Source organism: Barbatula barbatula, assembly GCF_947034865.1.
Source record: "Barbatula barbatula genome assembly, chromosome: 2".
Lineage (NCBI taxonomy): Eukaryota > Metazoa > Chordata > Actinopteri > Cypriniformes > Nemacheilidae > Barbatula > Barbatula barbatula.
The window spans coordinates 18,674,202-18,691,398 of NC_136767.1; the positions used below are offsets into that span (position 1 = coordinate 18,674,202).

The 17,197-nt window shown below is 36.4% G+C and overlaps 2 protein-coding genes across 2 annotated transcripts; both read right to left on the bottom strand.

The window, feature by feature from the left end:
• Positions 1-189: 189 nt before the first annotated feature.
• On the bottom strand, positions 190-3,880 carry ppp6c (protein phosphatase 6, catalytic subunit). The gene is made up of 8 exons (XM_079484070.1): positions 3,779-3,880; positions 3,057-3,235; positions 2,292-2,387; positions 2,106-2,171; positions 1,880-2,021; positions 1,666-1,745; positions 1,174-1,383; positions 190-996 (listed from the first exon to the last, which is right to left on the bottom strand). The coding sequence occupies exons 2-8, from the start codon at positions 3,129-3,131 to the stop codon at positions 748-750; spliced, it is 918 nt and encodes a 305-aa protein (XP_079340196.1). The 5' UTR covers positions 3,132-3,235; positions 3,779-3,880; the 3' UTR covers positions 190-747.
• A 2,078-nt stretch (positions 3,881-5,958) lies between these two features.
• On the bottom strand, positions 5,959-14,394 carry myo1hb (myosin IHb; the record flags this gene model as incomplete). Its single annotated transcript, XM_079471358.1, has 31 exons — positions 14,239-14,394; positions 13,655-13,770; positions 13,310-13,508; positions 13,141-13,221; positions 12,890-13,069; positions 12,704-12,802; positions 12,509-12,622; positions 12,362-12,433; positions 11,995-12,114; positions 11,826-11,893; positions 11,374-11,479; positions 11,055-11,135; positions 10,873-10,964; positions 10,542-10,636; positions 10,408-10,454; positions 10,029-10,109; positions 9,717-9,822; positions 9,506-9,623; positions 8,878-8,991; positions 8,720-8,796; positions 8,513-8,581; positions 8,340-8,424; positions 7,909-8,071; positions 7,715-7,798; positions 7,525-7,618; positions 7,350-7,405; positions 6,916-7,051; positions 6,572-6,642; positions 6,353-6,450; positions 6,106-6,205; positions 5,959-5,967 (listed from the first exon to the last, which is right to left on the bottom strand). Exons 1-31 carry the CDS (start codon positions 14,362-14,364, stop codon positions 5,959-5,961), a joined length of 3,057 nt encoding a protein of 1,018 aa, XP_079327484.1. The 5' UTR covers positions 14,365-14,394.
• Positions 14,395-17,197: the final 2,803 nt, after the last annotated feature.

The following is a 17,197-nucleotide window of genomic DNA, read 5'->3' on the forward strand; positions in this document are numbered from 1 at the left end:
ATACATCCCATTGGTTGACTGTGGTGTCAACCACATTAAACGTGAACGTAGAGGAGGGGCTAAGCAGATTCATATTTTTAGGTCAAGTGCGCCCTCTACGGTGTTAGATTGTTCTGTAGTACTGCAGTTGTACTACGCATAAACATGTAATATTTAATTCACAAACTCATTTGGCCACTACACCAGATATTTAACTTAATAATAAAGGAGTTTATTTTCAACATTTAGTTGGTCAATGGGTTGCCGTTTTCTACAATAATAAAATACAACATTTCTGAGAAAAAGATGATTAAATCAATACAATTATATTAATGTACAAAATAATCACAGCCTTCCATGTCCTGTCGCCTTGTCATCACCCATTTGAGAAATGTTAAAAAGAAAAACACTGTCTGGATAATTTCAGTTTTTCCGCTCGATCCTCTGAAAAATACAATTACCGCTATTGATTGTGTTACAACATAGTTTCTCATTGTAGGGTCATTGTGGCTGTAGGTCTATATTTTAAGCCCTGTGAGAAGAGCAGCTTTGAAAACAGCACAAGGATGTTCACTTGATCAGTCAATCTCACGTGAACTAAATTATACTCACCAAATAATGATCAACTTAAACATAACCATATATTACTGTCGTTGGGGAGATTTCTTCAATCTTTACAAAATATTTGTTTAAAAAAAGAAAATACAGAGAAAATAAAGATAATAGAAGAGAGTTTGACAGAACAATGTATAGGGTGCAATGAAGATTTCAGAGGAAGTAGGGTGTTGTCGTTCTTGGTGGTATAACCCTTTCGGAGTCAGGAACGGCACGGAATAACTTGGGTTCCCTTGTGTTCACATCTTTGAAGACCATGATGGATGCAATGTTACCGCAACGGTAGCAGTAGTTTGGAGCTGACCAGACGGTCACTAGCTTCTCATCAAACATGAATTTGTAGCCCTCATGAACCAGCTGATGTGCACGGCAAATCAGCTTCAAGTTGTTGATATGAACAAACTGTAAAGGAAAAAGAAAAGTCTGATTCTGCATTACAGAGGTAAACGAATATCTATTGCAGTAAGATTGGCAACTGTCTTGCATAGAGAATGTTGCTTATGCAGCAAGATTTTACGTAAAAAAAAACTCAAAAGACCCTCAACCAAACTAGTGAAGTAGTAACCTAAAAATGTTTACCTCATTGGTAACCTTGGCACCAAACAACCAGCCAGCACCTCTTGGACTGATAGCCCAGGTATCCACATCCTCTGGGTCAGACCAGACAAGATCACAAAATGCTCCCTTGTGAGGGATTTCCTGATTACGCTCGATAGTGCGGATCTGGTCCAGAGTTTTGATGTCAGGTGATAAGCCACCATGAACACAAAGAATTTGCTCATCTATCAACTGTGAGAAGAAAGCAGAATAAAATCACAATAAGTACATCAGAAAATTAAGGGAATGCTGTTATGAACACAGAAAAATCTATGGTCACAGTGGACTTAAGTTCAATGCCTGATTAATGTTGTTTACAATGTATACCAAGAATAACACAAAAGCGCCTCCTTGACATTTTCAGTGCATGTCTAATTATAACACATATACAGTTCTTTTTAATTTAACACGTATTAATAAAATCAATAACTTCACTCCCTTCCCAGATTATCCAAATTGTCAAAGGCAACTTACGGCCGCAACAGTCAGCATGTCAAAAACTTTAGTGCAGTATCGCCAGGCATTGGCATTTCCATATTTAGTTTGGCACTCATCTACAGACAGAGGAGAATGAGAGTACAGTTACAAGGCAAATAATCAAATACCACAAAAATTCATGTGTATTCAATCTAAAATTAACAATAAATTCACTCCCACAGCCATGCATTAAATTTCTGCCGTCTCTCACCATAAAAGCCATAGACTTGAGTGATCTGCCTGCTCTCGTGATTGCCACGCAACAGTGTGATGCGGTCAGGCCATTTGGCTTTAAGTGCTAGCAAATATGTGAATGTTTCTAAGCTGTAGTAACCTCGGTCAACAAAGTCACCCTAGAGAAAAAAAACATTTTTCTTTGAGTATCCTGTCAAAAATAACAACAACACATTGTATAGTTTTCTTTATGGATAAAATACCATGAAAATGTAGTTTGTGTCTGGTACTTGTCCTCCAGTTCTGAAGAGTTCACAAAGGTCATAAAACTAATGACAAAGAAATGTTTATTGGTTTATGTCAAGAAACATTGTCACACATTGTAAAAAAAGTGCATCACAACAAGTACAGTATACAACAAGAGATGCTCTAAAAGGGTCTGCTCGCACCTGCCCATGGATGTCCCCACATACAGTGACTGGAGTGGATACTGGCTGTACATTTGATTCCTCAAGTAGGAGGTCACATACATAGTCACACAATCTCTGTCAAAGCAATGAAACACACACACACACAAAAAGAATCACAGACTTGTAATAACAACAGTATATCGCAAGTGACTAAGGTCATATAAAAACAAAAAAGAGAAAGCAAAAATAATATTTTAAAACGGTAAGGTTACAATCACAATATGGGCAACAATGTGGCATTATTCAAAGAGGCTAACGTTACTAGTATGCATCAATGTGCCGGTGGATAGGAATATGGTTTCGTCAAGATTTAAAAAACATCTTATTACGACAGAAATATCATAGCAAAATGAATCCAGAGATAGGCTAAATGATGACCAACAAAACAGATGGGCGTTTCAATCAATTCATATTCTACGTTAGCTCATTGGGTAGCATTAACAGCATAGTTAGCTAACCATTAGTCCACCGGAACTACTTTGCTATGTATAGTAGTTACCAGACCGAACTACGGTTTTAGTATTAGATGTTGTGGTTGTCTAATAGCACAAACTAAATAAATCCCCGGAACACAAGCTAATGTAACTGGCTAACGTTGTGCGCAGTGACTGCACTGCACTGACCTGCACTGCCCTGACACAGTCATATTTTACCAGTCTTTAACACGACCCACATGACTTTATAAAACTAATAATAAACATGTGAAACGCCCTGGAAGAACATAACGCCACTGGTAATGGTTACCTTTAAATCGTTCTCTGGCAGATACTTGCACTGTCTCGCAATTTCAACATACTTATCCAGGTCCAAAGGCGCCATTTTAAGACAACAGTCGACAGAAGAAACCAGGAGGATGCTACGTCATGCAGTGAAGTAATGATTGACATCAAGATCCGCCAATCAGCGCGTTGAGAGTTGCGAACCTGAGAGTCACTTGCGGTGTTTATTTCGTAGTAGATAATAAAATCTAGTCTAGAACTTCTAAAATATGTAATTTGTAACAGCCTGGTAAATCGATACAGATAGAAAATAATTTTTCAAACAATTTACAATAATATTTAGTCAGCACACTGTATAGGCAGAGTAGGCAGAAAACGAAAACAATTTAAAAAGTTCCTGAATAATCTCAATATTCTTGTTCATTCGCCACAAGGGACTCAAACTGATGTTATAGCATGTAGATTTAAATTTGTGAATTTGTACTTGTACACTAAAATGTACACACACAGCCCCATTGTGAAAACTTGTCAAATAAAAAAACTGAAGTTGAATGTTGAGATTTGCACTCGTGGACAAAACTCACAAATCTGTCTTCTGAATTTGAAGAAGCAAAAAAGAGTCACAAATGTGTAAACTGGCATTTACAAAATACATTGGCAGATACAAATGCATTGCACATATTTACACGTTTTCCTAGATTCAGATTTGAATTGTAACCACATATAGACATCTACAACGTCTCAAACCTGTCACTGAAGGTGCAAATCTTACTGCCTTGACTTTTGCTATAAATTCATTCGCGATAAACCCGTTCCAAAACTAACTTGTGCACTTGAAAACTCAGAGGCGAGAGAAGGAGCGGCATTTGATGACGTCATGCGTGCGACTGAGCCACACTGCCCCCTAACGGAAGGAAAATCACTATGAAAGGATAATAGTTAATTGTTTTTAAATAATACTCTTTTTAACTTATGCGAAACGATCACACTTATGTATACTATCATATATATCTATCCCATGAATCATACTATCTTGTATAACATTCCTTAATGTATTTTAATGACATCACTCTGGATACTATCGATATTCAGTTGGGTACTATGGTTTGTTTTAAAATATAATGCCAGCCTGACTACAATGCCACCATAAGCAATATTGGGGTTGTTGGTTTAACTGGAAGTTTATTTCTCATGGAAGGTTTGGATTTTTCAAAGATGAGCTTTACAATATTGAATCAATGACTAGTGTACAATTATTTATTCATGTGGTAATTACTATGCATCCAGTTGGTTGTTATTGCAGAATAAATAGATAAATTAGATTGTTATTTAGGTTGCTATACATCACCCTTATCAGATTCAAGATCTTTATTGTCAAAAATCCCTGAAATAATATTTTCCAGATGGGGTAGAAAACCAATAAAATATATAATAAATGACAAACTAAGAACGAATCATGTAAAATAGGATACAATAGAAAAGTATTTTTTTAATAAAAAAGTGGCAGTATGGCAGTTTGACCTTAAATTTAATACTGTATTAGTGATTTAAAAAACAATTTTCCTTCCGTTAGGGGGCAGTGTGGCTCAGTCGCACGCATGACGTCATCAAATGCCGCTCCTTCTCTCGCCTCTGAGTTTTCAAGTGCACAAGTTAGTTTTGGAACGGGTTTATAGCTAATGTAATTATAGCAAAAGTAAAGGCAGTAAGATTTGAACCTGCAGTGAGAGGTTGTAGATGTCTATTTGTGTTTGCAATTTAAATCGGAATCTAGGAAACTATGCATTTGTATCTGCCAATGTATTTTGTAAATGCCAGTTTACACATTTGTGACTATTTTTCTGCAACTTCAAATTCAGAAGACAGATTTGTGAGTTTTGTCCACGAGTGCAAATCTTATCATTCAACTTAACATGCAGTTTTTTTATTTTACAAGTGTTCACAATGGGGCTGTGAGTGTACATTTTAGGTACAAATACTTACTTTACAAGTTCACAAATTAAAATCCACATGCTCTCAAGTTTCACTACTGATTTACCTTCATACATGAACCACCTGGCAGGCCTTCTAAGAAAACTCTTTGTAGATTTTATACATTATTTTACTGTCAAAAGTTTCTAATGTTTCATATATTTTTTATACCCTGTATAGGAAACGGAAGAGACAAATGTGCACCAAATTCTAGTCGTCAGTGTACCACTTTTTATTTTATTGTGACACTGCATACAAATAGTTTGTAAAATGGCAGAAGTGAATTTGTAGAAGCAAATACTAAAACATATTACATAAATTATTTGTGCACTGCATCATCATTAAAAATAAGTTAGTTGCCATACATCTTGGGTAGAAGGGCGTGGTTAATGTTTGCTTTAACACCACAGAGCTGATCTTTCTTTCTTTCTAATTTTGCACATAGAATGGTTTGCTAACGTTTCCCAGACATACACATCCTTCTCTAACTATATGTTTTTCAATGCAAAGCAGGATTTTGGCAGCAATTGAAGAATGCCCTAACAAAACTGACATATTTAAATGTCAGAATGTGTCTAACAAATCTGAGAATTTTAAGTTCTCCTTTTTCTGATTCCTAAGAAGGTACAAAGAAAGTGAACAAATACAACATTTTATTGGGGGGGGTCTCTTTTGGTAGAAAATCTATTTAGGATTTGCACAAAGAGCAAGCAAGACAATCTTAATTCATGTTTATGATACTATTCATAGTAATTGATCATAAGTTGAAGGATATTTAGGAAAAACATGACATAAAAAATTGTGTTCAGTATATGCTGAAAATACACAATAAACCTTGCGATACACTGAAGACATTTTACGAATAAAAAACACTTATGTAATATCCCATGCTGTTTTCCCTTTCTCCTCAAATGGAAAACGTACAGTAATATTTATGATTTTGATGTCTTGGAGTATTAAGATTCCTGCAACAGAAAATATTAAACTAATTTTTTTATTGAAATGTTATGTCATTTTTTAAGATAAGATAATGATAGATAATATTACACTGTATAATATGTTTAACACTTTAATTGTTTTTGGTTTATATATGGTATACCCACCACCATCAAGTGTCCATTCTTGGCTCTGTAGACCATGAATTCATTGCTGCTCTTGAAATCAACAAACCCCTCTTTACCAGGCTGGATATCAAACCTCACACTACAAAATGTAAAACAAATAGTGCAAATATAAAACACTCTTGTTAAACACCATTAACATTTAGCACTAGCACAAAGTAAACACTAGTAGTTCCATCATGTTTTTAATTGTTAGAAAAGGATCATTTGCAAAAAAAAAGCATCTTACCTTCCTTGGACAACTTTGACAAGGCAGTTGTTTTTTGTCACTACACACATTTTTGTCAATGTCTCAAAAAGATAGTTGCACTGCAAGACCAGGTCCCCCTTAAAATAGAATAACCAATACAAAAAACTGAGACAGCCATAAAATAGTTTACAATTATAAATGCCTCCATAAAGACTTAAAAATTGCAATACGTTTATTTAAATAGAAAAAATCACCTACTTTTTGCTTTGTGTCTTCACATGCAACATGGAGAATCAGGAAGTTATCACTTAAATGGCTGACAGACACCCCTGTTAAAACAATTTGAGCTTATGGACATATTCTGTAAACAAGCATGTGATCCAATGTAATATAGAAATGGATTCAACATATTCCTTATTTAGTATATAAAAATATAATAAAAAGTACAATATTAAATAAAGAACTATACGGTCCCAGGGCCATGTCGCTACACAATTCTTGCTAACAATATTAATAAGACCAGTAGTTACACACAGTACAACATATAATCATGTGTACAAAAATGGAATCAGAGACTGAATAATTTATCATTCAGATATGACCTTTTAGTGAGCTGTAATTCACCCTCTGTTTGACTTTGGCATCCTCCACCAAATATGCAGCAGCCTGAGTGAAGATCAGCTGTCTGAAACGTGGCCGAAAGCCATTCCTGTCATACTTAATCACTGGAACACTGTACTGTACAGGGGGAGATCACAACAATGTCAATAATCTTAACATCCGTCTGACTGAAATCTTGGTAATCGTTTAATAATGGGCACCACGTGTTTGCTGAATACAGAAAGAACTACAAACCATCAATATGTAAAAGACAGAAAGCATTTTTGGAGCAGGTAATAACTTCAGTGTCATATCTGGAGTCAAATACCTGGACCTTCTGCCTGTACTCGGGTGATGATATAAAGGATCTTTTAAAGAAATGTAAGTGATCATAGACAATAACGGATTTAAAGTAACTGTTGTTAGTTTTACATGCCTTAATTCCTTCTGGACAAATCATCTGTAAGACTTTGATGCTTATGTCCTGTTCACCTAAAGACAAAAATCAAACAAAGCGATCAGCAAAGTGATGCATCGGCTATAACATTCACAAGACTCTCTTCTAAAATAAATCTACTAGGCAGTTTAATATCGAACACATAACATCTTACTTATCCTTGTGTCAGCGAAGGGTTGGCATACGCTCAGAGGGTAGTTTTCTTTTTTGCCTTTGAATAAGTCACTGGTCAGTGCTTTAATTTGCAGCTGAAAATAAAATGGAACTGTAACAAGGTTGTAGACAGATTATTCAACATCAAAATAAGTGTTAAGATAACTGAGAGGTGAAAAAGACTGTGGTACCTGCGTCTTTCGCTGTGCGGTGATCCCTCGAACATAGTTCCGCACAAGGAGACGTGTGTGCAGCTTATGCAAGTGCACGGAGGCCTGCACAATCGACAATGTATATCTTCATTACGGTGAAAACATATGAATCTCTGCTTATAAAAAATATATTAATGTGTTACACGCTACAGTGTTTCAATAGGTGTGACAACCTCTTGCATTATCGGTGGAGGAGTCAGCCAGGTGTTTTTGTCTAATACTGATTTTGGCAGATTCTCTTTGAGTCGAGTGAGGTAGCTCTGTCGGACAAAGGCCAGATATTCAGAGTTGTCCATGCTGACAGGCTGATTCCTGTTCATGAAGCCCTTAATAAACCTTTTAAAAGAGAGGAAATGATATAACTACCTAATCCTAATCATTAAAGCTCATAAATATGTATACATTCTTCAAATCATCAAACAAAATTATGTTTGTAATACACAAAGTAACGACATTGTGAGAAAACTAAATAGTCAAATGGTTCTACATGACCAGTTATAGGTTCACTAATCACTTTAACATTGAATTGTCAGATAATTTCACTGCCTGTACAAAAGTATGCCTTCATAAATGGTAATTTGTACTTAAAATTTCATCTTCTTACTTCTTGATGACTTTGACAGCCCAGGCTCTCCTTTCTCTCTCTTTTCTGGCCTGCAGGCCCCGCCAACACGTCTCAATCTTGGTAGCTGTAGAAATAAATTAAAAGCGATGTGTTGCATTGTTGTAGGTTTAATTTAGTCACTCTAGTGTCTTAAACAAGACATGTCCAAATACCTGCTTCCCTTTGCCTCTGATACACTTCTCTCCCCCTGTAGCCTTTGTATTTTGCCTGAATCCTTGTGGCTGTAACAAAAAAATGTAAGGCAGAGAAACGTCCATATAATTATCTTCCATACAATCGCCAATTCTAGCCTAATTCTATGGTTTAGTTAATCTATATACACTTTAATATTTTTGACCAGGTCTGACTCTGAGTATTACCCAGTTCATGCTTGCAGACCTCAAATGCATCTTCAGTGGCAAAAAGAGTCCTGGGATGGCGGATGAAGATTTTGGTTCTGAAAAAAGCATCTAGATGAATGCAGGAAACATCAGCACATGTCGTTCTATTTAAGCAGCACACTTTATACTGTAGTTACCTTCCCATCTTGTACTCGTCAGGTTTGTAGCCAAGATGCTTGATAAGTCGCTGCACTCCTTCTGCTGGTGTCCCCTTCCAGTGTGGCCATGTATCTGGACATAGAGCCTTATATCTACAAAGATCAACATGGAGGTGTGTACAGAGGTGAGAGAGAACAAATGTCTGATACAGAAGATGAGCGCCTAATGAAACAGTATGGCCAAAGATAGTTTCAGTTAACAAGGGCTTAGGCCATCTGTAAGTTTAATGAGGTCCTCGAAAGGCCACCAATGGGATTAAACAACTATAGAGGCCATTGCACAGTGAATCCGAAATATGCCTCCGAAATTTCGCACTTTAAAAAATAAATATGACCTCACTTTGTGTCCATCAAATTTAAAAACTGCCTCCGATTTTTTGGTCCATCATAAAAAAATTCAAAATTCTGCGTTTTTCGCATCTGTAGCAAGCATTTTGAGAAACTTCAGAGACACCATACAAACGAAGGCCAAATACGAATAAACGCAAACGAAAATGTCGGATTGTATGTACAAAGACCTTAACACTTCAGTCCGAAATTTGAGAGTTCATTTACTATATACAAACCCATGACCATTTGCGTTCTACTGTGTAACAAACAAACGCACCTTTTCAGGAACACTTCGTATCTTCTCCTATAAGCAAATCCAGCACGCCTTACTCTCAGGTGCTCCATTAACCCCAGGTACTTCACTTGATGTCTCACCATGACGTCATCGAAGAGACCTGAGAAAAGGTGAGTGAGAGAAAGGTCACCGGCTCTTGTAAAACATTCAGCAGACAAAACCGCTAACCAGAGGTGTGAAGTGAAAGGCTTACCTGGCTGCTTGCAGTGGTTGGGTTTCAGGCACCGTATGTACCATGGCTCTTTAGACATTAGGATTTCAGCGAGTCCTGCAAGGCTGCTCTTAAACTGGGTGGCCACCTGTTATGAGAATATGACAAGTCTATACAATCTGTAAAGTCTGCATAAAGTCCCTGTATATCTTGAATGCTGTTAAAGTATAAAAGAAAATATTTATATTTTACAAAATTTTCAATGAGATCCTATATAAACAGTTTGCAGACTTTCTTATTGCTATGAACCCTGAAAAGATTTTATGATTAAAATGTTAACTTCGTTCACTTTACCGTCTCAGGCCTTTTCTTGCCATCAGGTTCTATAGCCGGGAAGCAATGCTGGATTATAGTGTTCTTAGACTGTCGCATAACCTAAATACAAAACATAGCCGCACGCGTCGATAACTGGGGTCCAAGCACATTTCACTGCTAATATTACTAATTAAATTACTACTAAACCTACTAAAATTACAAATTAAATTGGTCTCTCGTTTTATTTATTTGGTCTCATGTCTAAAATCTTTCCATGACAGTAATATATTTCACAAACGTAACTTTTATTTAGTCTATATACAATAAATGACAAGGAGTGTAACGTATTTTGCATATCTATTCTCAGTCCTGATTTACAAATAAAAAGAGAATATTTATGGTTGAGGAGGGTTCTTACCTCTTTAATGTTTCTATACAGAAGATCATTATTTTTGTCAAGAAATCCTGAACAGAGGAAATCATACAGAACAGCTATATAAGGAATCTGTATTCTGTATTATGTATCTTAAAAGTTAGTATTGAATAACTTACCAACAACTGAATAAGTAACTTCTCCAGCATAGTGCAAAAGACGAAAATTCCCTCGCTCCAGGGTCTTGCGGGTTTTCTGGTCAGCCAGTTTGTGTCTGCAGAGTTACAGAGACTATGAAAAAAACCTTTAGTTTTTTAATCAATTTATTCAAATCCTAGATGCAATATATGCTTATTTCTTCAATTTGAAAGTGTAAGCTACAGTATGGGATTGTGGGGAGGATTATACTTTTCATATAAAATGTCCATAGAAAAGTAAAAATTACAACAATCATCAAAGTTCTGCAATGGTTTAAAATTTGTTTTATTTGGAGTATTGAACATTACTGACGTTACAAAATGAGGATGACCAGACATCTTCCCCTCCAGTTTCTCAAGGAATGTAAAATCTGTGGCCTCTCCAGGACGCAGGCATTCTTCATCCTTAAATTATGGGATATGTAACATTAAAACTGTGTATGGCTTGACCGAGTATTTGTGTATATCGTGTGTCAGTGGTTCACTTGAACTAACCAGGACTGATATGATGCCTCTATGCTTCTCCTCCACAAGGTCACAGATGATCTTATTGTTGAAGTATGGCACTGCCTCCCACTAAAATAGGTCAAGGGGGGCGAAACGCACGATAATGAAAATATGGCAAAGCATAGAAGCTGAGGTCTGATCACTAGATGTGGTTTCATTGGGGCGGTAGAGACTAAAATGTTATGTAAACTGATTTCACCAGTGATTATTTTAAAAGTATGTTTAAATGAAAATAAGGCGAAATCTGACATTTTTAAAACTACAGACTATATTGAGGCTGTCTGAAGGTTAGAGTGTTGATGGTCACCTCGATTCCCTCCATCTCATATTCCTCCTGCTCTGATTTGAGGGTGAGTTCGATAAAAAGCTGCTGAAGTTTTTCATTGCAGTAGTTTATGCAAAACTGTTCAAAACTGTGAAGAAGAGCACTAGTTATTATTAAATCATGGCGAATTTGCTAAATTAATTGTATTATTGTAACACTGTTTGGTATATAAATGAATAAATCTGTGAATCCATACAGTACAATAACATACAGTATATATTTTACAAATTTATAACAATTAACTGGCAAAAGAAAAACTACTAGTTTCTGTGTAGATGGCCCATTTATTTGAAATGAAGTGTCTAGAGGGTTTGTTCTGACACAAATGTTACTCAATAGTTTTTTGTGAACTAATTAACCCCTTTAAAAAATTTACTCGGGCATTCTGTGTACGAAAAACAAATCAAATTCTAAGTGTTGTCCTTTACTGTTACCTGTTTACATCGAAAACCTCAAATCCATAGATGTCAAGCAGTCCAATCACAGTCTTTCTGGTTGAATCCTTCATCAATAATGATGAACAGATTAATAATCTACTAATTCATGAATTAAATAATGGATTTTACACTTCAAAATATTATGAATTTTTTTTTACATTTCTACCTTGTTTACCAATGATTCGTTAATCTTGTTAACAAGCCATGAGAATGTCCGGCCATAGATGGCTTTGGCCAGTGCATTCCTGGCATATTTTGCATGTTCAACAGTGAAAGGACTTAAAACCTGAGAACAGAAATATTTAATGAGACTTCACTGACTATTTCGTATGTAAAATCATAACCAAAGTTATATAGTTCAATTAAAACATTTCTGTTCCTTGAAATTGAATGAAATAAATAATGAAAACCTTAAACTAAACAAAAATATAATTAATTTTCCTCAGCAATGAAATAAGTTTATGTTGAGACAGCACAAAATGTATTAACAGTAAATACATTTAAAATAAATGAAAAAAGCTCTGAATCCTCACCTCCTCTGCTTTGGCTTCAATCTTTCTGTGAGTTAAACCTTCCAGTAACATGTTGGAAGGAATGCCTAATAGCTAAGAAGAAGAAGAAAAGAGTAAGAAAGGACAGAAGAAATATCCTAATATCCTAACACTCACAGTGAAGCATACCTTTGACAGCCAGTGTATTTCTGCACTGCTGTTTATTGTGGCGTAACTCATAGCATTGGCCTCAAAGGGGACATTGCCAAGATGAAGGACACTGGCAATGATTGCAAACAGATGCTGAAAAAGAACAACAAGTGTTTGTTTGCTTAAATTATAACTTTATGAGTTTGATCAATCCGGTCACTCACAATATCTCACCTCTATATCCTTTTCGCTGAACTCAATGATGGCAAGAGCTTTCTGTACAGTTTTCCAGTCACTCTTGTCATTGATGGAGCTCACTTTGGCACATTCCCCCTGAAAATCAATAAATTTCTTATTTTTTATCTATGAAAATGTGGTCTAATATAATCTAATTATAAAGTTTAACTGTTGTTTTTTTACTTGAATAAGATAACGGTAGTTTTGACAATTTCGCTCCAAACCAAGCCACCGAAGAAGCTCATCCTCCCCTCCCTCTACCAACTGATAAAAGACGTGGAAGTTCCTCTCGCCATGATTTTGGTCTACCACTCTTGACTTCTCAAGTAAATAGCTTGAGATGTGGCCGCCTACTGCTGCTCCCTATAAAAAATATATAGGATTTTTAATAAAAAATTTGAAACTACTTTTAAATATACTTTTAATTCCTTTACCTGATGGTCAAACTGTATGTCCATATATTTTCCAAAACGACTTGAGTTGTCATTTTTCAGAGTTTTGGCGTTTCCGAATGCCTGTAGAGATAAATGACTGAACTACAATATGTTCTTTTTTTACTTTATATAGTGATACGTTCAGATTTTTCCACTGTATTCCACTGACCTCGAGCACTGGATTGGAAAGCAGGAGTCGATCTCTCACACTTTCCAGCAGTCTGGTGCTTGGACAGCTCACCGCATAAAACTGAAGAACTTTCTTAGAAGCCTCGGTTTTACCAGCACCACTTTCACCAGAGATGAGGATGAAGTGATTGTTTGTTTCACTTATCATGGTCCGATAAACATTGTCTGCAAGCGCAAATCTGAGAGGCCCAGAAAATGATTATTCAAATTAGGTGCATGTTTAAATCAAACATTATATTAACTGTGAGTCTTTATTAAAGCCACTGTGTAATACACCCAATGCCAGAATTCAATGACAAAAGCAACCATATGTATGCAAACTTACATATGAGGCGGCAGTTCAAAAAAGTTGACACCCATGTAAATGTCCATTTGTTTCTTGGTATAAATACCCAACTCCTTATATGGATTTACTGATACCAACAGGGTTCCGATGTAGGTCTAATAGAAAAAACATTTCAGGCATTAAAAATGACCATTGTCTCAATAGCGCCAGAGTTATAAATAAAGCAAAGCAAGTCTGATTAGTTTAACCTTCAAAGTTTCTTCAAGGTAAAGGAAATATTTCAAGGCAGTAAGGTTGTGTCAGCAGTATCTTACACCCTGTTGAAGGATTACCTTTGTGAGGTGCCCTTAATAACCTCATATAGATTGAACTTAACTATGTACAGTATAACACTCACTGCTGAATCATCAGTGAAGTTAGTTTTCAATCCTTCAAAATAAATAAATGAAGGGCATTTTCATTTCGTAGCCCTGTCTGTGTTTAATGAGCTGCGTCCAGCATGAAATTCCCCATTATTCTATGTCAATAATGCAAGCAATAGTGATACTGGACACTGCATTGCCAGCATAAGCCTTTATCTAAAGTCTACACTAAAAGGTCTAATGAGGGGCTGTTGTACTCACATATATTAGGTTTTCATTAAAGCGTTTTCGGAGGTTGTCTATGAATGCAGTCTCACTGGTGTAAGCATCCAATAGGACAAAGTCCTGAATGCCCACCCGGTCCCGGGCTGTGAGAGAACTCTCCATGTCCTGAAGGATCCGCTGGCAGCGCTCCTCTAAACTCTGTTCATTACAGAAATGAAAAAGTAGGGAATTTAAGTTATTCTGAATCATATTAATACAAACACAAACATTTATGAACTCTCACAAACATACTGTAGTGTAGGTTCATACTGGAGCACCAACATCACTGGATCTCTTTACTCTGGTTTTATTTATTACCCCCATTCAGTAACACACCATATTCACATGCCATCGAACAAATTCTTCCAACTTTTAGTTCTGAATGTTTCTTATGGAGCGATTTTAGTCTCATTAATTATTCATGCGTAAAACAAGATACACACATGCGTAAACAGTTTCGCATGCATAAAACCTAATTTACGTGCACATGGTATATATTTACATTTACGAAAAGCAATTCACGTGCGTAAAACAAAACTATTTTCTCATAAAGTACGTTTCGCAAACATACAACTGCGCACAAAACTTTCGAAAAGTTAAAATGTACACGTTTGTATTGTTATGCGAATGTACAAATCGTCACACACGTGTGAATCGCCTTGGACGTGTGTGTGTGTGTTTTGAGACTCTCCTGGCAACGCACTTGGGTTGTCGTACTCTTTAGCCAATCAGATTCAAGCTTACCATTCAACCAATCACAACTCACTGAGGGTGCAGGACTCGAGGAAAACGGCTCTGCGCAGCTTTGGTGCAGGCGGCACATATTTTGTTTTGTAGGCTAACGTTACATAGTTTAACCGTTCACGGCGAGTCTGTTTTTATGTTTTTAAACGTTGCTTACGTTACCATTACGATATATGTTTATGTCAGAAAGCCTGCCTTAGGAACTAAAGTGTTTTTAGTGTTTCCCAGACGGACCAGTATTAGTGTAACCTATCAGTAAAGGTTTCATCCTTTGTTCATGTTGCTGCTCCTTTTCCGTAATGTGTTCATTTATTTGCACAATGTTGAAATCAGTATTATGTAAGCTATTGCTGTTTCGAATGTTTACATTGTTTGTATTGTTCCGCTTTAGCGGTTATTTGCGGACGTGATTGCCGCGATGTTTCTAAGCTAACGCTACATGTAGCTGCTACAAACGGGTTTGCACATTACTACTTGTGATAATATATTACCCTAAATATTATTATATGTGGTGTTCATTGTATTAGGGTTCAGGTGGAGATGTAGGTTATACATTTGTACTGTGCATATTTGCATTATAAGCGCTGTTGGCTTTGCTAACAATGTTAGCGATGGTTATTGATAATTTGTAATTGTTATTATTTCTCTTGTTCCTTTGTAGAACAAACCCACATGTTCAATCATAGCGGCAACAGGAATAAATAGGATTGCCAAACAAAGCCGCAATGTCTTCCTTCACTCTTGATTCTTTGACCGGAATCTGGTTCATACTTGGCCACCTCAACCAGTTTAATTCTTAGAGTAGTATAGTTCACTACTTGACAGTTTATGTGGTTGCCAATCCAAAATAATAGAGTTGTTACATGAACATGATTTTGGTTACATGTGGAATAAAGTGTTTTTATCGACTGCAAATCTTCAGTTTCCTCCCATTTTGCGATTCATTGCTGTATCATGTCTATTTACCTTACCGTGTTTCTATCTGAGGTCAGTAGTATTGTCAAAGATGCTTTGTGTCGTTTTTATTAAAATCTGATAATACTAGTTAACTTTAAATGTAGTAATTTATTAGTATGTGTCTATATAGGCTAATATATCTATCCATTTAATCTGAATTAGTAAAATAATCCCTTCAATGGCGTTTACAGAAGCGAATAAGGAACATAACAGGTATGTCTAACTAGACTATATTCATTTACATGAAGAAAGAACTACAAAGTCAGGGGAAACATTAGAGTATTTCAAACTGACTTGACAGAACATATAGTGAAATGAGACCAGGTGGACATCAGCGAAGTAAATTGAGTAATGTATTTTATTTAAAAGTAAAAAATATAATAAATTGTACCCACGAAGCTGCGCAAGCGTGGAACAGATCGTAATGTGATTAACCTGCGGTGAGGGTGATGCGTCATTTCCGTTGTATTTGAGCCAAACTGCACTAAAGTTGCGCAGAGCCGTTTTCCTCGAGTCCTGCACCCTCAGTGGGTTGTGATTGGTTGAATGGTAAGCTTGAATCTGATTGGCTAAAGAGTACGACAACCCAAGTGCGTTGCCAGGAGAGTCTCAAAACACACACACACACGTCCAAGGCGATTCACACGTGTGTTACGATTTTTACATTCGCATAACAATACAAACGTGTACATTTTAACTTTTCGAAAGTTTTGTGCGCAGTTGTATGTTTGCGAAACGTACTTTATGAGAAAATAGTTTTGTTTTACGCACGTGAATTGCTTTTCGTAAATGTAAATATATACCATGTGCACGTAAATTAGGTTTTATGCATGCGAAACTGTTTACGCATGTGTGTATCTTGTTTTACGCATGAATAATTAATGAGACTAAAATCGCTCCATAGTTTCTTATCTAATCTAAAATGTTTTTCACGTTTTTGCAGTGTCTATAGTATACATCAGGGCTCTTCAATAGGCGGCCCGCGGGCCACATCCGGCCCGCAAATGATTTTTTTTGGCCCGCTTGATGCAATAAAAGTGTATTCAGTTTCATTTGGGTTGGCATGACATCACCGCACGAAAACACACGAAGCACTCTGATCTCACATAGCTCTCGCGGTACTCCATCAGCCAATCACAATGCTGGCGCGAAAATGCAAACGGCGCAGGTTCATTGACAGCTAGTGACAAGGGTTGACAACGAAATCATGGCGATTGTAAAAAAGAGAAAGGTAGACACAGAATATTTAAAAGCG

Bases quoted from the DNA above. Each gene is read 5' to 3' on its own strand.
- ppp6c (XM_079484070.1), bottom strand. From the start codon at position 3,131: ATGGCGCCTTTGGACCTGGATAAGTATGTTGAAATTGCGAGACAGTGC. The intron at 2,172-2,291 runs GTGCGAGCAGAC...CTTTGTCATTAG, and splicing joins GTGGGGACATCCATGGGCAG to TTTTATGACCTTTGTGAACT. The intron at 2,022-2,105 runs GTATTTTATCCA...TTTTTTCTCTAG, and splicing joins ACACAAACTACATTTTCATG to GGTGACTTTGTTGACCGAGG.